The sequence below is a fragment of the Mesocricetus auratus genome, unplaced genomic scaffold (genome assembly GCF_017639785.1).
Source record: "Mesocricetus auratus isolate SY011 unplaced genomic scaffold, BCM_Maur_2.0 Super-Scaffold_100023, whole genome shotgun sequence".
In the NCBI taxonomy this organism is placed as follows: domain Eukaryota; kingdom Metazoa; phylum Chordata; class Mammalia; order Rodentia; family Cricetidae; genus Mesocricetus; species Mesocricetus auratus.
In genome coordinates, this window is record NW_024429204.1 from 21,788,722 (window position 1) to 21,809,612 (window position 20,891).

A 20,891-nucleotide genomic window follows, 5' to 3' on the forward strand; every position below is an offset into this window, starting at 1 on the left:
GAGTAATACTAACCAGCCCTCGTCCTCAGAGTGTCTGCCGCCCGCCGTGCAAGAACAGGAGGCCACAGCATCAGGGACCTGTGTCACACACATGAGTGTAGCAATGTGGAACCTCTTGGGCCCCCGACTCTGGCTTCTTGCAAGTAATCTTGCCTGAGTCCCGGATGGAAGCTGAGCGGTTTTGATGCACAGCTGTGCTGTTGTGGAGGTCAGCCTAGCAGAACTGTTGGAAGAGCCAGCATAGAGCCAGTGGCTGCCTGTGACCTTGGCATGCTTCATGGCAGCAGCGTTACTGTGGGCGTGTTACCTTCCCTCTCTGTGACCTTGCTTCTGCTCCGCTAAGTAGCAACGGTGCAGGTTAAGGACCCCTCATCCAAGTGTTGGGGCTTTTTCAGATATCATCACTTCTGCATGTATATAATGTGATAAATTAGGGACAGGACCCAGGTTTCAAAATTAAACTCATCAGCATTCGGTTCAGTGTATACTCCATGCAAGTGGGCTGAAAATAATTAACGTTGCATGCCCTTTATAAGTGGGCTGAAGATAACTCTGTAATATTTTAAATATTTTGTGCATAAAACAATTTCATGGTATATGATTTTCCACCATGCTAATGCTGTCTACATCATAGAGTTACCATAGTTACATCAACTACTGCACACACGGCAAGTGCATCGCAGTTACTACTGCTGCGGCTACTGTTTTTAATTTCAAAAACATTGAACTTAGAAGGCCTGGGTTCAGCCACTATTGTGCCTCTTAGTAATTGTGGCCACCTAGCTACGGCTTAGTTGATCTCTGTGAAGACCAGTATGGTTGACAAAAGCAAAGATAAATGTAATTACATATGACAGTGCTTAAAGGTTTCACAGATGAGAAGTGGGGACATGGCCATGTTCCATCTCTGTGGCACTGCTCGGACCCCGAGATAAGTCCGTCAGCTGTCACATCTGAGGCGTGCTGTGCAGGCTGGCTTCGGTGTCTCTAGTCCTTCCGAAAGAAAACGTTATACTGAGTTTGAACACATTTGCAGACTTTCTGCCCAGTGCCCAGTAAGTATCGCTGGGACTTCATTCTCCAGAAAGGGCTTGATTGGATCATTTCATTCCGTGATAATATTACAGCAATAACCAACATTGTAGTATCCTACTCGAGGGAGAGCTTGATTTTTATTTTGTGGGGGAGAGGGGGGGATACAACCAAATGAAAATAGATTGATCAAAACAACGAAAACCCCATTTCCCTCCCAACATTATCTTTACAGCTAGTGTGCTAAGTGACTCATAGATGACACCTGTGTCGTTTATTTTTAAAGCCTGACTGAAATCTACATCTCAGTGGGATTCTAGGGAAAAATCACAACAGCTGTGCAGGCATCTGTTTGAATGATGCAGTGTGACGAGAGTTCTAAATATAGCTGGGACTTAAGACAGATGAACTTCCATGCAGTGCTGCAAGTACGGATTGAGCTAGATCAGAAGGAATGTGTTGTTAGACCTCACCTGAATCTGGAGCGGATGTGGTATGCTCTGGAAAGCAGCAGGTGTTTGCCCTGAGTAATATCTGTCAGCAAACTCGAGCTGTAACTCGGCCATTGCCGCTTGCCAAGTGCAGAGAAGCAGTGGACCAGAGTGTGGGGAGGGTCAGGTGGTGCCAGGCGGGCAGTGTGGGGCAGCTGGAGGAGCTGATGTGAGGCCCTGGGTTCAGTTCCCAGCACCACATAGCACAGGCATGGCCGTGCACCACTTGGGAGGTGGAGGCAGGAAGGTGAAGGCCATCCTAGGCTACAGAAGGAATTCGAGGCCACCCTTGACTGTAGGAGACCCTGTCTCAACCAAAGTGTTGGATGGCATTAGCACAGGGGCATTTGTGGGAAGTCTTCGTCACACCCAGGACTTCCAGGATACCCTGTGTCTATTTTGGCTCCCCCGGCACCCCAGTTGGCAACTCTCAGCACCTGTCTTAGTCTGTTTAGGGTCCCTGCAACTGAATTGCATGACTGGGTAATTGATAAAGGAATTTATTTCTCACAGTTCTGGCTGCAGGGAAATCTAATGTCAAGGTGCTAGAACCTGGCAAGGGCCATTACTCTGTGTCATCTGATGGTAGGATTCAGAAGAACAAGAAACAGGAGGGCAGCCAGACTCAGTGGCGGCGGCTGCTGCTGCTTCCGTGGTGCTGATGCTGGGCATTAGACCCTCATTCTCATGAGTGTCAGACAAGCTTCTACCAGTAAGCTACGCCCTCAGCCTGCCGAACTCACTTATGTAGCAGTCTGCTCTCAGGAACTAACGCACTCCTAAGAAACGGACGTTGGTGCACTCATGAGGACCGGCCTCCCCCAACCTAGGAACTTGTGAGTGCCCCACGTGTCCACCTGTTACGATGGGAATTGTGTTCCTAACACGAGTTTGGGGGATTGAGACAACATGCGTGTATCTTTCCTTCCTTTTCCTTCCCAGTAGTTCCCAAGTGCCCATATTTGCTGAGAATGGTTTCACACCCGGACAGTCCAAAGAAGGTAGACAGTGCTTTCTCCTGGAGACTGAATAACACAGTGTGCACTTTACTTCAGGTAGCCTGCTGCCTATAAAGCTCTTGTCATTGTCTGGCGTGCGGTGGATATCAGTTAATGACCCAGTATGTGAGAACACACATGTGTAATTGATGATAGCTGCCACTTATGGAGCACTTACAATACTCTAGTACCGGGGAATATTAAGCTACACAAGGAACACAGGGAAGGGATGTCATATGATGCTTTATTAGGGACAAGTCACTTACATGAGAAGCCGAGAACCTGAGGTCAGCGCTCTGCTGGTCTCCAAGACTGGATCAGAACCCCAAGAGAGCCCGCATCTCCTTTCTCCAGCTCTTATCTCCTGTCCCTACTATGTACCTGTGACCACGCCCAAATGGGTGTGGTCAGCAAAACAGGTGCCTAAGATCTCTCCCTACAATTCCCCTTTTAGTCTAAAGAAAAGAGTTAGATTTAAAACAAAACTGAATTGTGTCAATATACAAAATGTCCCAAACATATATAGAGCATATATACATAAATGATAAGGATATTATGCATCAGACATCATGAATAGAAAAAGACTTTACACCGTATGATGAATTATGATAAACAAATCATAAATCACCAGAAGATATAATAATCTACCTATATCCCATCCTAAACATATCTGTCCATCTAAACCTAAACTTATCTGAAAGAGATGCCCAGTTCTGAACATCTCCTTCCAATCCCAACCCCAAACAATCGAAGGCTAACTCTAACAGGTGTAAATTACCCTGTAATATCAACAGTAGGGAAAGGGGGCGTAGTATTCTCAGAACTACTTCCTGCCAAAATGGGATGACATGGGATCCTGTAGGAAGAAAACGTTAGTGTAGTGAAAGTCTGGAATAGACTAGCTACAACATTTGTACCCAGTCTCTGGCGGGAGATGCTTGATTGAAGTTCTTATCTTGATTGAAGTTTTTGTCTGAGGCTGTGGCCAGAGTGTAATAATAAGAAGATGTACCGTGTCAGTTAATTAGTCTGGAGTTTGTCTAAAGCGATGCAGTCACACACCAGTTTCAGAGTGGTAATTGTCAGTTCAGATGCATCAAGTCAGATCAGGTGGAATCGATGAAGTGGGGCCCCATTTTCTTTCCAGAGTGAAGATTGCTGTTAAGAAATTCTTTGTTCTCTGTGGAAAACTCAAACGTTAATGGCGACAAAGAAATTTCAACTTTGTATGTATGCATACCGGGAAAGGCAACAATAAGGAAGATAGTAACTATGAGGGAAATTAGACTTTCAGAGAAAGAACCGAGTATAAACAGATGACAGCCCCTAGTGTTGTTTTCCTCTGTCTTACATCAATTGGCTTCTTGATATAATACAGGAACTCTGAAATTTTATTTTAACAACATGCTTGGATTTAGAGGAGGAGAGCCATATCCAACTCCAAAGCCAGCGTTGTTTTAAGTGAATTGGGACCAAAAGAGTATTAGGAAGTAAAGAGAAATAGATTTTATAAGGATATAAGTTGAGAGACTTAGACATTGATACCAAATATCAGATTCTTCTTTGTTTGCTGGCTCTTAGGGTAACCATCTCTCTTCTTTAGGTATCCACACGTTCAGTGTCTTCCTGCCTTTTAGAGATGGGTTTTCCTGTGAACACAAGAACAAAACACTTCCCTTTCCTTTCTGAGGTCTCTATACACCTCGTGGAATTGATTTTTGTGGATGAGCTGTCATCTTTCCTCCTCCCGAGGTTTCTCCTGTTCAGATCGAATCTTGATCAGTTTTGACTAACCGAGACCTACAAACAGTTGCCAGAAGACATTGCCCAAAGCCAAGGTCAATTTGCAGCAAAGCTGGGGTTCACATGCAGTTCTCGTTCCTTTGTATCCTAAGAAAATGTTGTCTGCGCAGTGGTTGCCACAGAGTGTCAGGGTTAATGAACTTCCTCTAATCCCGCCACACGTGTCCTTCGTCTGCAGGATTTCACCAGTTTGGTAAGAAACCTGGGGATCAATACAATACAATCTCTGGCTTTGCTGTGAGTTACCTGTTACTGCTGACTCCCACAGACCTCTGTCTTGGGACATAACCTGTTGCTCTCCCAGCAAGAGCCAGCAGAAAGTAAACGTTGTTCAGATAGATGGCTAACTCAGGAAGCCTTCTCCTCCGCGACCCTCACCTGCACTTACTTGTCACTGAGTCATCGTCTTGCTGCCTTTTCTCTCCACCTGCACAGCCACTCCTGCAGAAAGGAAAGGCAGCAGGGGCTCTTCTGTGCGTAGCTGAGGCTGTCCCTCTTTACCCAGAGATACCCCCTACTTTCTTTTCTCTTGACCTACAGTATTCTGAGTGCCTCCACCATCCAGTGAAACATCTCAGAGAACATGCTCCATGGCTGCAATTGGCCCAAGTTTCTACTCTTTGTTAACTCAAACTCTGTCCATCACCTAGATGCTGTCAGTCATTGCTTCTGAGTTTGTTGTTGGTGTTGTTTTGAGGCAGGGTCTTGCTGTGATACCCGGACTGATGTCTAACTCTTGGGCTCAAGATATATTCCTTCTTCAGCCTTCTGAGTATTCAAGACTAAAGGTGTGCACTGCTGCACTTGTTCCTTTGATGACTTCTCACTCCCCCTTTGTGGTCTCTTGTGGATTCCTTCTCCACTCCTGCCCTCAATCTTCATATGGTTGTTCGGGATCCTCTCTCTTGACATTCGTCTTCCTCTGTAGCGTTTCTGCCTGTTCATTTCAGTGGCCGCCATGGATGTAGCTCCCATTCCGTCTCCATGCTGCTGGATGAGGTCTCCCCGGTGATCTCACTGCCCCTGTCTCTCTCCTTTGGGATGTCTCAGGCATTTCAGTGTCAACACGGCCGATTTTCTTCCTGTAGTCCCCATGTCAGTTAGTGGCTCCTCACTCACTCCACAGAGCACTGTGTCACGAGTGGTCCAGCCTTCATCCTCCACTCCCAGGAACTGCAGCTCAATTCTTTTGCTCCTTGGGTATTTCTCAGTCTCCTCTCACACCAGGCCATAGCCCTTCCTCGGGGCAGTTGTCTTTTGTGTCCACAATGCTTCTCTTGTTCTTCTGTTGTTAAAGCTCTTTCCCCATCAAGACTTGAGACTTCATTTGCTGGGTGTTTCTGTAGGATAAAGACTCCTTTCTGGCCTTAATTCTGTCTTTATACTTCCCTGTCTACAGCAGTGCCTAAAACTTACTGTTGTTGAAAAGGATGGAACTTTCTAGAATAAACAGAATGAATATAATGCATTGGCAATTTGGTGGCGGTCCTTGGGGAAAATCTACAGGTACTTCTCCAACATGCCTTGTTTGCACAGATGTTTGAGAATACTGATTAACACGTATTCCCTCCATCTCTGGGCCCCTTCTCTCCCTTTATTCTCACTCTTACCTGCTGCTTAGTCTCCCACACTCAGCCCTCTGGCCTTCCAGAGGTGGATTTAGACGCCTCCCATCCAATTAGATACCTCAGTATGGCTTCCAGGGTTAACCGCAAGCTCATACAAGACAACAACAACAAAATCATCTACCCCATGTTCATGGCGCAAAACCTAGTTCTTACTTCCTGCTTACCATAATGAAGTGATGGATATGGAAAGAACCAGATGTTGTGATACGCTGCTGTTGAGCTCTCTGTAGACTAGATCTCTTCCCACTCACCTGAATACACAGTTTAAGTTTCTTGAGTCCAAGCTGAGAGCCATTCTTGTATTTCAGGTGAGTTCAGTTCTGGCTTCTGCAGTTAACAGTTGTTAATCAGACTAGCTGCCCAATTACTGCGTCTCAGTCAAAGCCTTCTCGTTTATGAGTGCAAATATGCCATTGATGTTTATAAGAGGAATTAGTTTCTGCCCTCAGTGCAAACTCGCCACAGAAACTGAAGTTTAAATACTGGGTTTTGACGTTCTGCCCTTGAGTGAAATGAGACTGTATTATAAAATCACTAGTGAGGAGAGCAGCCAAGGTCTAGGTAAGGGGCTGAGAAACGTCACCGGAAGCCCTGAGTACTAAAACCAGCAGATGCAGTGTTGCCATGACATTGAGGAAAGTTACGTTGTCTGGTGATGTCACAAAAATGAGTGAAAAGAGGATCTTAATAGTCAGAACAATTAGACGTGTTTCAAAGTTGTTATTAAAGGCAAAAAGATACTAACAAATTTAAAGAAGCATTGGAGAAAAATAGTGCTTTCTCACTAGAACACTAAAGCAAGCATTGGAAATAGAGATATCTCTGTCTAGAACACGTGTATTTTTTCCAGGTGTTACCTCTCTGTCTCTCTGAGCCAGCCTCCCTTGCCATCTGGCAAGAGATGGCTTCCTCTTACCACTCAAGGTTCTGTGTCCTCTTTCAGTTCAACTAAAGAATCCATACTAAATTAGGATATCTCAGTTCCAATTTCAGCCTCTCAGAAGGGAAGTCGGTTAGTGTGACATAGGTCAGGAATCCACTGTGGTCCCGGCAACTGTGGCCAAGGAGACAGGGCCCATTTGATGGCAGTGTGATACCATAGCATCCACCCAGACACAAAACGGGCAATTCTCAGACAGGGTGGGCTCTTACTTGCTAGATCAAGCAGCCCTCCACCACGGAACTCCAAGGAAGCATCAAGTGGAAAGTATATTGTCACAGCCCTCAGCGGGTACAGGGCTGGCACAGCCTGATGGCCTGCGTCTTCCAGCCGGTGGTCACCTTAAGACCAGGTCATATCTCACTCTGCAGTACCTAGAGAAGTGCCCAGCCACGGGCAATCGTCTTTGTCCTCTTATTCAATAAGCAGGTGAAAATATTAGCTCCGCCTTCATGCAAATTACAGTCTGGTGATATAAATAGGCAGTAAATGTTTGAATACATGCAAAAGCAGAATTGTGGTGTACAAAGAAAGTTGAAATGGGGGGGGAGCGGGAGGAAGACAAAACCAGAACAAAACCTTTCTACAGGTGTTGAAACCCAAGGGGCTGGCAATGGTAACCATGACTCTCTGTCTATGTAGTATCTGTTCATAGCATTCACTGGTTCATTTAAAGTGTTAGCTACTAAACAATTATTATAAGATCAAGTAAAATATAGATACATGCCCCAAATGTTGGTTGGTAACTTTTAATATTTTAATATTATTCTTATTTTCCGGTTTTAAATAATATACTCCCAGCCCACAGTTTGTTGTAATTACAAAACAATTCTGCCAGTATCAAGTGGTTAAGCATATAGTAGGAGATAATAACTCGGTCAACTCTATAAGGAGGTTTGAATTAGAATTTCACAAATAACACAGAGTGAAAGACATATAGACATATTCTCTTTAGGACGTTCAGGCAGGTTCTAAAATATGTCAGGATATATTTTGTCTATATGGTGGGTTGTCTCCAGTGATCTTGGTAATGGTAAAATGGACCAGGGATTCTAAGAAATGTGGGGTTTCTGGAGCCATGCTGGTACATTTGTTGCCAATACCAACCAAGAAAACTACTATAGAAGCAAACCAGGTCTAACTAATTGACAGAGCTTTCACCTAGCTTTATTAATTAGAGCAACTCCTCTTGGTGCTTGCTTGCAGCTTCTCTGCAAGCAACTCTGTACCTCAGTGGCTTATTACTATAGATTTTTCCCTCTCAAGTTTGGTGTAGATGAGGGAGGGGCCATGTCCATTCCATGAGGTTTTTCGGGGCCTCTATCTTTCCTTCTGAATCTCCTCCATTCAAGCTGGTCCAGGGGGCAAGGGTGAGCTTGAACCAGATGTGTACCACACACCAACCAAGGTTTTCCTGTGGGTGACCTTCAGGGGGCACTGAGATGCAAACAAGATTGGGGGAGTAGTGTAATCCCTTGTTTGTTTTGCTCTTTTAAGGGGCCTGCTGTGTTTCTGGTACATTTTCTTCTCAGTGGCAATAGCTATGCTCAGTTCCATTTGAAGTTGTGCAAATTTTAATTCTACTTCTATATCAGAGTATACCACTGAGCACTTAACTGTATTCTATATGCCATCCTAAGTTTGTGTGCAGCTCGCACAAACCCCAGAGTACTGCTCTCTTATTATAAGTGAGGAAACTGAAGGATGGAGCTATCAGACAACCTGCCCAAGGTTGAGCAGCTGTTGGACTTCACAGTTAGATTCAGTGCCAGGCAGACAAGCATCAAGCCATAGTATAGGAATTAAACCAAACAGACAAACATCACAAAGGGCCACAGGGGCATTCCGTGACCTTAAATGCTAGGGCAATGGAATGCTACTACACCTTGAGCTCTCTAGGATCTAGTCCATTAACCCACATCCTAAATACCCCCCACCCAGGATGTTTGCATGGGGAGATTCAGACTGGGCAGTTTAAGAGCATGAACCCTTTGTAAGCAAAACTACCTGCATTTGAAGTAAGTCCACTATTGCGCGTTCAAGGCCTCAGGCTGCCTCTTACTAGCTCTCCCCCACCCCGTAAACAGCACAGCATTACTGATTTGAGTCGGTTAAATTTGGAGTTTTGCTGCATTTAAGCTGGGCATTTAGCAGGCCACTAAAAGACCACCAGGCATCCGCCCTGTGGAAAGCTCCATATACACTCTTTAAAGTAACGTAGCGAGGAAAGCGTACTTCTCCAGTTTATGCCAGTGAGCAAGAGGGGCAGGGTTGTCTATCTTCAGCGTGATAAGGAGGCCATCCCTCAGGTCTGTAGCTGGTGGGCCAGACAGGAGACAATGATGCTGGGACCATGCAGTACATGTCATCTCTTATCTATGTCAATGAGTCTTTTGTGTCAGCTTTGTTGATAGAACCTCGTAGAATTCTCCTATTCAGAGTGTTCACTGAACTTAACATGTTCACATAGCCGTGCGGCCATCTTGACAACAATTGTAGCAGGAAACCCTCTATTTGTATCACTTCCCATTTTATTCCCAGCTCCAGCAGCTGCAAATGGACCTTCGGTCTCCGTAGACTCTGGGATATTGCATTCATTGTGTTCTTGTGGTCTGGTTCGTCTGCTTCTTTGGTTCAGCATGATGCTTTCCAGTTCCATCCGTGTTGAAGCATGTGTCTACACTCATCCCTCTCCTGCCTTTAACCCTGTGTGGACATGCCCCGTTTATTCACTCATGCATTGGCTTGGTTTTCTCTTGGCTTGTGGTGAATAACGCTGCTTGGACATGTGTGTGCAAGTGGGTGTGAGTTTTCGTTTTCCTTTCTTGCGGAGTTTATCTCGGTGTGTAAGTACTGGGTCACGTGGTAACTCTATGTTTATCCTTTTTAGGAACCGCCAGGCTGTTTCCCACAGCGACGGTGCCATTTTACAGTCCCACCGGCAGTGTCTGAGGGTCCCGATTGCTCCAAGTCCTCAGCCGGCACTCGCCACCACCTGTCCTCACTGTAACCATTGTAGTGGGTGTGAAGCAGTGTCTCGTTGTTTTGGCTTACATTTCCCTAAGGACTAAGATTGTGGCATTTGTGTTACTAACCCAGGGCAGACGTTTCAATCTTATACTTTCATATAGAAACCACCTCGTATTCCTGGACTGACTCTCTGAAACAAAACCGTAGCTCTAGACCAGGTACATGTTGTTCGTGTCTTATACTTGGGGGCAGGGGCGTAGAGTAAACCGACTTGAAGATTGCACACTCACCTGGGACATCCGTTTTACAGTGTGAATTCATTCACAGCTTTCTTTCTGTAAGCTCCCGAGTCCTACTCCGTGGCATTTGCTGGATAATCCAGACAGCACTTTGGGTGGATCCACGGCGTGGTGTCACTAGTAACACACTTGAAAATGCGGTGTGCGTCTCTGGGTTCATCAGCTGAGATTAAAGGTGCTTTGTAGCACAGTGAGACCTTTTCTTCCCCACTCTGTCTTAGTGTGGGCCATCACCTGAAACTCCCTAAGACAGGCTGGGCTCTCTCGACTGACTGTCGTCGCTCGGTGACGTCAGGGTCCGACTGCGGGGAGAGGAAAGACCCTTTTGCAGCAGCTCCTCCCTGTCCTTGGCCTCCACTCAGAGCTCTGCTGTCTGTCTCTGTCCGCTTCTCTGGTGTCTTCTACAGCGGTGGCACCACCTCTCTCCTCAGCCTTGGAGGCCCCCCCCCACCCCCGCCGCCCCGGCCGTCCCGTGCTGTGGAGGAAAGAGCACCGTGCGCAGCTTGGAAGTGTGCGAGCTCCACCAGCTCTAGATGTGTGCCGAGTGAGAAAAGGAGAGGAACCCTGAGCCAGATGCAGAAGATGCTCTCTCGAGGCAGAGCTCCCCAGGAAGGAGCGCTTCCCTGAAGAGGGCTCTCCTCTCCGGCAGAGAGCCACACCCCGAGCTAAGCCCCTGGACTCTTGACTTCATCTGGCATCAGGGTTAGGGCTAGGGTCAGGGTCAGGGTTAGGGTGTGCAGGGCTAGGGTTAGAGCTAGGGCTAGGGGCAGAGGTTAGGTTAGGGTTGGGGTTAGGGTTAGGGTGCGCAGGGTTAGAGCTAGGGTCAGGGTCAGGGTTAGGGTGTGCAGGGTTAGAGCTAGGGTCAGGGCTAGGGTTAGGGTTCGCAGGGTTAGAGCTAGGGTCAGGGCTAGGGTTAGGGTGTGCAAGGTTAGAGCTAGGGTCAGGGCTAGGGTTAGGGTGTGCAGAGGGTTAGGGTCATGGTTAGGGGTTAGGGTGTGCAGAGGGTTAGGGTCAGGTTCAAGGTTAGGGTGTGCAGAGGGTTAAGGTCAGGGTCCGGGGGTCAGGGTTAGGGTTAGGGTGTGCAGTGGGTTAGCGTTAGGATGTGTAGAAGGTCAGGGTCAGGGTTAGGGTTAGGGTGTACAGTGGGTTATGGTCAGGGTCAGGGTCAGGGTGTGCAGATGGCCTGCAGGGCCCTCAGGAGGGAAAGAGAAAGAAGAGTGGAGAGATGTCCCCTTCGCAGTGTCCCCTCTGCCCCATCTGCTCCCCTCCTAATATGGGCTTGTGGCCCGGCTGGGGAGCGGTGGGAGAGAATAAGTTTAGACACTTAAGGAGCTGGAGTGAGCCTTCGTGACTCTCCTTTGACACTCTTGCTAATTAATTAATTAACTAGACTACTGCTCTAGGTGAAGTAAGCACACCATGACCCAGTACCACTGGATAATCCTGAACTGTGTGCCTCCGGAACTGCCACAGAGGAACCAAATAATATTCACAGATGAGTTAGTAGGAATTGTGGGTTAGTTCTGATTCTTAAGCTGACCAGCCCTCAAGTACGAGAAAATTAAGTGATGCCAAGTACTCACTACACTTTCCTGTGTGCTAAGCATTATGTGACTAGCCAGGCATAGGCTTTTGTTTCTTTGCTGTGGCGCTCTGAGGTGACACGCTTGTCCTCCAGTTGAGATGTAATGAAGTCAGTGCTTGTCATGTCCAGTTTGCCCCATAGCTCCACCCCAGCTAGCTGTCTGTGGCCCAGACATCGTTAGTGAGCGGGATGGCTCCCACTCTCCCGTGCCCTGTGAGGCGGAGAAAGGCTTTAAACCCTGAACGAGAGGAAGCTAGCAACGGGTTTGGCCATGGTGGAGCTTATTCCTGTTTGGATTTTGAGCTCTGCTGTGGTGAGTTCTCCAGAACATTTGGGCTCCTTTCCCTCACATGTTTGCTCTTAGACAGGAGGGAATGATGGCCGAGGAGAAGCCAACTCATTTGTTCTGTAAGAGAATGATCAGATGTGCTTCTGTGGAACACACATGGATCTGAAACCTCGCTTGTTCTATTATGGAATGCAAATAAAAAGTTAATGTTACTTGTACGATTTTCTTATTTCACGTAGAAAATAGGAGTGTATTTAGAACCTGAAAGAGTGTTTTCTTCCTTGCTGCAAACATTGTTATCCAGTCACTTTACTGTGCTGTGAGGGGTCTAAAAGCCAGTGAACTCTCTCTCTCTCTCTCTCTCTCTCTCTCTCTCTCTCTCTCTCTCTCTCTCTCTCTCTCTCTCTCTCTCTCTCTCTCTCTCTCTCTCTCTCTCTCTCTCTCTCTCTCTCTCTCTCTCTCTCTCTCTGTCTCTCTCTGTCTCTCTCTCTCTCTTTCTCTCTCTCGTGTGCGTGCTGGCGGGCACACACACATGCGCACATACACACTCACAAATACACATACACACTCACAAATACACACATCACACACGTGTACACGTCACACACGCACACTCACACACCCACACACAAGCATACACATCACACATACACACTCACACACATACACACTCACACACATACACACTCACACACATACACACATACACACTCACACACACATACACACTCACACACATACGCACTCACACACATACACACACATACACACTCACACATACACACTCACACACAAGCATACACATCACACACATACACACTCACACACATACACACATACACACTCACACACACATACACACTCACACACATCACACACGTGTACAAGTCACGCGCACACACACTCTCTCACAACACTACACTCACACACATACACACTCACACATACACACTCACACACACATCACACACGCGCACTTTCAACCGCCCTTGCTTTGTTTCCACTTGTGTGCTTTCCCGCTAAGGTGAGAGAGTAGCTGTAGCCCATGCTGCATCCTGTGAACGATGCTTGTCCAGAAAGGAGCTCTTAGACCCAGCGCATGTCCCTGGAGCGCTCCTCAGCCTGTCTTCCCCACCACACACGCAGAAGCAATTCTTTAATCTGCTGTCCAAGTGACCCCCTTGGGAGACACTCCCCGAGACAGGCAGCTTACTCCATTTTCGGGTGGAAATTATTTTATGTTCATTGAATCTTGTTCTTCAACTGCTCCTTCTAGAACGACACACAGTGAAGACTAGGGTGGGATTCCTTAATTAGGAAACAGTTGTTGATTGCTCCCAATAAGTAAAGCAATTGTGCAATGTATCAGAATATGAATATGTGTGCTTTGTAACATTAACCCTTGATGTGGAAGAAGTAGCCTGGGCTTTGAAGTGAGGTAATTGCAAAAATAATGCTGACTGGCTGCCAGGCACTGTTGCAAGCATCTTTATAAGTTAGTTCCCTTGCCATTCTCCCAGCCCTCTGAGGGTGCACTGTTAATATGCCTATTTCACAGATGAGAAGATGAGGTGGGATTAAGAAAGCTGCTCTAAGTCTGAGCCCTTCGAGGTGGCAGCTGAAATCACGTATCCCAGCTGATCTGTCGCCTCTGAGGAACCAGTCCAGGCTTCCAATTCCGGTGCTACACTTCAATAGCCAGGTAGTGCTAGGAGCTAAACTGTCCTCACAGTACTTTGCTCGCCCATAAAAATGGGCAAGGCTCTTTGAAGAGTTAAAGGGAGGGCCTGGAGAGGTAGCCGGTGGTTCAGAGCAAACACTGCTCCTGAAGAGGACATGGGTTTGGTTCTCGCTGACATGCGGCCCACAACTGCCTGTAACCCCAGCTAGGGAGTCCAGGGCCGCTTCTCCCTTCCATGGCCTCCTGCACTCTGCGGTGCCGGCCCACACGCACAGATGCGCACAGGCCGATACTAAGTATGTTCTTTCTCCCAAATGAATTAAGTGGAGTACCATTGGGCATGACCAGTGGTGACTCTGTACCTGTTTCATTTGCGGGTTTCTTTTGGTTTTTGTTTTAGTTTAGGCCTCACCCAGAGAACCTGTGGTTCATTTCAGTACCCTGTGGTATGTGATCTCCTGTGACCAATTTGAGATCCCTGTCAGCACCTCTTAGAATAGGCAAGAGTGGCTTTTTAAGTGACTCTTCCTGATGACCAGACAGCTCAGGCCAGTGTTAGTCAGCCTGAACTAACACAGGGCAACAGTAGAGAACCCTCAGAACCTGTGACAGTTGCTCCTGAGAGATGGAAGATGCCACCCTCACCCAACCAACTGCTGGCAGAGCATATTTTATGAATAGTGGACATAACTGAAAGGAACGTGTTGTTTCCCTCTGCTGTGACCCAGTGAACTGTCTTGAAAGTAAACCCTAAAACAGTTACAGTGTCACCTACAGACATTTACATTTCTAGGTCGGCACCGTGGAGTCAGGATAGTTTAAACATTCTGGCAGACACGGGCCAGACATCACTAGGTCCCCTACCCAAAGGGGAGGAGGCACCCCAAGAAACCAGTTATCCCTGCAGTGGGGACTCACAAGATCCAGAATGCAGAGCTTTTGGTGTCCAGCAAGCAGTTACTTACGGAAATGGCACAGAACTTGAAAACTGTACCCTGACCGTGTGATTTTAGCTTTCTTTGCTGGAGCTGGCCTGCTTCAAGGTCCATTCCTTGTAGATCTCAGGGTAAACCAAAATCAAAGGGGACAGGGCAAACCAGGGACCTGAGAGGCCGTGCCGTTCCAGCAGGGTGACACTGTTGTGCTCTGCAGCCCTCACTGAGCAATTCTTAGAGGACATTGGAATGCACTTGAGCAAAGGACATGTCCCCACACTCGAAGTGCAGGGGAGGGGGAGGCGGTCAGGTCCAGCAAGGGGTGACGGTGGAGGAAGCCATGGCTAGACAAAGTCCCCGCATCTCCCCGGGAGGGAATAGCACTGAGCCCAGAGAACACGTTCCTGGGGAGCCGCGGAAAAACTTGTCACTCTCGTACAGTCTGTAAATATCTCCTTCCCAGTGTCACCTCAGCTCCACGTGTGTCTCATGTGACACACTGCCGTCAGGTCTTAACATTGCTGATGGTTTTCAGTGATTAGATGGGCTTGTATGATTTCAACGAAATAAGATACTCGGGACTTGCCGCCTTGTCTGGAGCATGCTAGACCCTCAGCATTTAGGACCACTGGGAAGAGGCCCCCACAGTTCATCACCTCCAAGAGAAGCCAGGGCCACCAGCCGCAGTCAGCCATATCTCCAATGTCATCGGGATTGATGCCACTAAGCCAGTGGCTCCTGGTGTCACTTCAGTGCCCTTTAGCAGAGTAACCTCTCTCTACTTGGCTTTCTTCTCAAGACAAGGAATAATAATAGCGCCTTACTATGCCACACTACCCTGTGGACATGGGGTGGAGGCGGCCGACCCTGAGAAAACTCACTCCTGGTGGCAAAATGATTTGTTAGCTGTTTAGCTCTGAGCCAGACTGTTCCCAGCCCCTGGGATAAAGTCAGCGGCCAGTTCACACGAGTCCACGCTGTGCTGCGGGAGTCCGCCTGGCACATTTAGTGAGTGCTGATGAAGTCCCCTGGGAAGGCAGAGGAGAGGGAAAGAGATTCGAGCAGAGCACCAGATGGCACAAGCCCGTTGAAAACAACTACTGATGGATTATGAGCTCCTAGGCTACACACGTTAAGATTCCGACCTGGGTTTTCTGCTTTAATCCAGATCAGCAAAATAAAGCCTCGCTGTAAAGCAAGTGACACTGTCTCCAGGGAGGCAACAGAGGCACTGGCAGAGGCTGTGGGTGAGACCAGGGCTCTGTGACTGTCTAATGCGGCTGGTTAGAGGGATGCGCATGCCCCAGTATTGGGAGCAGCAGGATCGACTTTGGACCGCACATGACTTCTGTGTCAGCCCCTTGCTCAGCAGCTAGGGAGCAGTTGTGGTACCTTTGCTTCCAGAAGAACCGGAACCAAAGAATCTGAGCTCACGATGCTCGCTACTCGGGCTGCTTCCCTGGAGCACCAAGCAAGTGCACAGTCCAGGCTGAGCTTCCCTGCCCCATGCCTGGCCCCTCCAGAGGAAGAAGCCTTGACTGTGCTTACTGTACCTACTGTACCCTTTCCCCCTTTAAAGACCCCAGCATTGCCGAGTGCTTGTTGAGGGCAGGTGCAAAAGCTGAAAGGTCAGAGATTCGGTTTCCTGCTCCTGGCTAGACCAGGGCCAGCTTTCAGATCAGATGCGGCGACCCATGACCCTGCATTTGAGCCTGTGACAACTGGCAGACTCCGTGCTCTGCAGGAGGTTACTCTAGGCCGAATGGACACCCCCAAAGTCAAGTTGCCTGTTCAAGAGCAAACCTCCAGGCAGAATGAGAAGGACAGGCAGAGGCCTATTGAAATAAGCCAGCTTAGTTTGCAGGACGAAGTTAAGACCTACCAGAGAGTCTTCATTCGTACTCCCTGCCTTGAAATTCGTGAGACCTTTGAAGACCACTGAGCTGTTAAAAAAAAAAAAAGAAAACAAAAAGGAAGGGGCAGGGGTATAGCAGTCTTTATCTGCAGAGCACAGTGCTGGCCACCAACGGTGCAAACACAGGTGACCACTGTACCTCCCCTCCCCCGACTGTGCAGACGAGCCCCCCCCCCACCGTGCAGAAGACGCAGGTAACTTATAAACTCACGGTTTAGTGCTGAGCTGTGTCCTGAGTCCAGCGGCTGTACACAGAATCAGTCTGCACTGATTCACCCAGCAAAAAAAGAAACGAGTAAAGCAGAAATACATGGAAATGGTGGGGATATTTCTGCCTGTGTTCCCTTCCGGAGCATTAGGTGGAAGAGGCCAGTCTCCTGTCCCCCTGGGTTGATCTCACTCCACATCACTTCCTCCTGTCTCCTGGGGTAAGATCTCATTGTAGCTAGTGTTTAAAGGCACGGTTTTCATACAGCATAGCCCCAGGAGGCTGTGTCTTCTGTGGGCAGAGGAGCGACATTCTTTCCATCGCTGAAAGCAAGGACAGCTGTGCTTGGCCTTGCTAAATGGTCAGTCTGCCGTTGACGTCTATGAGTTTTTCACTGTGCTCCTTGCCTTTAGAATCCGTGCTGTAAAAGAGATACAGATTCATTATACTGGTAGATGTACAGGGCAGAGTCAGCCCTGTTTGTAAATGCCAGTATCTGAATAATTGAGACTGTGCTGTTCAAATGAAGAGTAAAGATCCTGGCATTTAGCACATAGCGATAATGTCCATGGCTGTCCATCCCCTCCCAGTGAGTATGATGTGGACTTTAGGACAGTTTTTAAATAGAGGAATGGCATGTCCCATGTGGTTTTAGAAGAGATGACTTTGGGGGCTACAGAGGTGTCTCAGTTATAAAGTGTAGTGATAATGTTATTGATGATTTGCTAAAGTTTGCCTGAGGATTCAGAAAGCAAAGTCAGCCTTAGAAGCCAGGCACACACCTGTAATCCCAACAGCCAGAAGCTAGGAAGTGATAGTACACGCCTTTAATCCTAGATTAAAATTAATTAAGATTAATCCTTAATCAAGATCAAGAGGTAGACTGATCTCTCTGAGTTCAAGGCCACCCAGGGATACACGAGATTGAATCAGTCTAAGAGCGTGTCAGATCACACGCCTTTAATCCCAGCATTAGGGAGGTTTATAAGACAGGAGCAAGGTCTCAGTATCAGACATTTACTCTCCAGCCACATGGAGGATAGGGACGCCCCAGCCTGTTAGAGGTGAGAGCTCTCTGATAGCTTGGCTGCTTTGCTTTCCTGATCTTCACCTTGAACCCCAGTATCTGTCTCTGGGTCTTTCTTTTTTTCCCCCCCGTGTTACAATAAAGTGCTTGCTATGTATGCACTTTGTGTTCAGATCCTTTGCACCCGTATTGAAAAAAAAAATCAGGCATGGTGGCATGTGTCTGTAATCCCAGGGCTGAGGGGTACAGACGGGAACTTCTCTGGGGCTTGCTGGCCAGCCAGTCTAGCCCAGTTGATAAGCGCCTGACTTGATGAGAATTTGATGTCTTAGAAAAAAAATAACAGTGGAGAAGGATTGAGGAAGATACCCAGTGCCAACCTCTAGCCCCTACATACACACACACACACACACACACACACACACACACACACACACACGCGCACGCGCGCGCGCGCGGCATGTAAAAATTACTTTTGTGTCCCTTTGATGTCTGAGCTAAGCTATAGCAAACTGGAATCAGGAAATACAGGCAAAGATGAGAGCCTGAGAGAAAGAAATTGACCATGGTAAGCATGGAAGTCAGAGGACAACTTGCAAGACTTGGCTCTCCCCTTCCACCATGCGTCAGACTCAGGTTATCAAGTTTGAGGGCAAGCACCTTTACCTGCTAAACCGTTTTTGCTGTGCCAAGGCTTGGCAGTTTTTAAAAGTACAGTGGCCAGGACATAGAGACTACTTGGTTGGAGGTGTGGGGAGGCTTTGAGCTCTCCAGTTCAGTGGGTGGAATGATACAAGAGATGGTCTGACTGAGGCAGAGGATAACACCAGCTCCTGTTGTAGCACAGGCAGAGATTCTAAGCCTGGCACTGAGCTACAGAACGTAATACACTACTCATTTAGTCATCGTGACAGGTCAGCAGGGGCTAGCAGCATCACTGCCATTTTAGTGTTATAGAAATGTAAATTCAGGGGTCCCCAAAGCCACATGGGAAACCAGTGTCTCCCTAGGACTGGAGGTATGTGACAGCAACGCTGGCCTTTAAACCACTTTAAGTAAGCTCACTCTGTAGTTCAGGCTGTCCTGGAACTTGAGTAGCCCAGTCTGGCCTCAAACTCACAAAGGGTCTCCCACGTCAGCCTCCCGAGTGCTGGGATGGCAGGTGTGAGCTACCGCCCTGAGCAGAAGCTTAGCTGGAAATGCCTGTCTGGGGCTGAGGTATCTTGAAGGCAGCTGGATAATCAGACATGTAGCTCTGGAGAGAGCTGGGGGGAGATGGGGGCCTGTGCCTGGGGGATGCATGAGGTTACTGAGAAGGCCTCAACGGGTGGCCCATTAAGAAGAAACAGTTCCTAAGTAAGTGAAGGGGTGTGCTCACCTAGTTTTGGACTTTAAGAGCACATATGTCAATGAGCAATGTGTAGACTTTTCATCAGCACGGTATTGAGTATTCGTTGTGCTATTGTTGTTAGAGTTTAATTCCTGCCCTCTCAAAACAACTAGAGTAGCGGGGAGTCATAAATAGAGAAGTCACTAGACAGCTCTGACATGGCATCATCAGTCACGGCACCCAGTGTTAGCGTGGACGTCCTCACAGCATCCTCAGTGACAGCATCCAGTGTTAGCATGGATGTCCTTACCGGGGCCTGCCTAAGTTTGATCCCAAAGCTAGGCTGGAGGGAGAAAGCCAAGAAATTAGACAGTGTTTCCCTTTTTAAGGAAACAGCCCTTTTCTGCCTCCCCTCTCTTTCCCCTCCACTTCCCCCCCTGGGACCCCAGAGTCCCACTGAAAGTCTCTTCCACATGCGTCTGAGTCAAATGAGTACACTGAAATTTCTTCCATCTTCTTCCTGAATGTATCACCCATGAGACCCATGTACACCGGAAAGAGCACGTCTCTTCCCCAGCAAGCATCAAAGCAGAAAAGTCCCAGGCCTTCAGTTTACAGTCAGCAGCCTAAATCTTGGGTCCTACCCTCTACCTTCATAGGCACTCTTGTTAACACAGACCCAGGCGGCTGAAAAGAGAGGTGACACTGTACAACAGGGCTCACCCAGGAGGTTTACTGGGAGAGGAGAGAGAAGGCAGAGGCTGGTCCCTGTGGACAAGCGTGGTGGAGGAGAGAGGGAGGGAGAGAGAAAGGAGAAAGATGGGAGGTGGGCAGGGTCCTTCTAAAGGGGAGCCTAGTGAGTGTGCACGGGAGGTGCCTTCATGGCTGCGGCTGAGGGCGCATCCTGTCAGAACCCCAAGGGCAGGCCCATGCAGATGTCTGAATACTAACAAAGAGAGCTTACTGTTCTTTGGGGGGACCCTGGTTCAGTTCCTAGCACCAATGCAAAGGTTCCCAGCCACCTGCTAACCCCCGTTTCAGGAGACGGGAAGCTTTCTTCTGACCACCACGAACTCCTGCCTGTACATGGTGCGCATAAATTCACATAGGCAAACATACACATAAAGAGAATAAATCTCAACAAATTCGTAAAAGAGCCGAGGCCCTGGGGCCAGAGTATCCAGGCTTGGGTTCTTGTGTTAATCCCCCGAGTGACTCTGGGAACATCCTTAACCTCTGTGTATCAGCCGCCACATCTGTGAGTGAGGCTACTAATAGCACGTACAGTCTGTAGGTCTGGTCAGGACTGATAACCACCCTTGGCATACACAGGAGCACGGGCTTAGCAAAGCTGCCACTCCCTCCAGGTCAGCTCACTTCATAGACCTAGTCTGTCACCTCCAAGTCAGAGGCAGAATCTCCAGCCCGCTGTGGTGACACACACCTGTGATCATCACAGCACCCTAGCAGCCGAGTCAGGAGGACGGTGGATTATAGGCCAGCTTGAGCTCTGTGGCAATACCCCCCACACACACACACTCAAGCAAAGGCTTAGAAACCCCTTCCCTCCAGCCCCACGCTGTATGGTCTGTTTCGAAGCCTGCAGTCTCGGGGACTGAAGAGACAGCTCAGCAGTTCAGAGCATTTGCTGCTGCTGTTCTTGCAGAAAGCTGAGTTCAGCTTCCAGCACTGACATCAGATGGCTTTCAGCCGCCTGCCTGTAACTCCAGCCCCAGGACACGTGACGCCCTTCTCTGGCC

At 48.2% G+C, this 20,891-nt stretch overlaps 1 protein-coding gene across 3 annotated transcripts in view; it reads left to right on the top strand.

Moving 5' to 3' along the window:
- Window positions 1–20,891, top strand: part of Nsmce2 (NSE2 (MMS21) homolog, SMC5-SMC6 complex SUMO ligase) — a 216,461-nt gene that overhangs the window by 148,103 nt on the left and 47,467 nt on the right. Inside the window, exon 5 of one of the 3 annotated variants that reach the window (XM_040730305.1) lies at window positions 9,783–10,355. The exons of the other annotated variants lie outside the window; for them this stretch is intronic. Within the exon in view, the coding sequence (XP_040586239.1) occupies window positions 9,783–9,784 (2 nt within the window). The 3' untranslated portion in view covers window positions 9,785–10,355. Of the gene's footprint in view, window positions 1–9,782; window positions 10,356–20,891 lie in introns of those variants that run through there. 3 annotated transcript variants of the gene reach the window in all.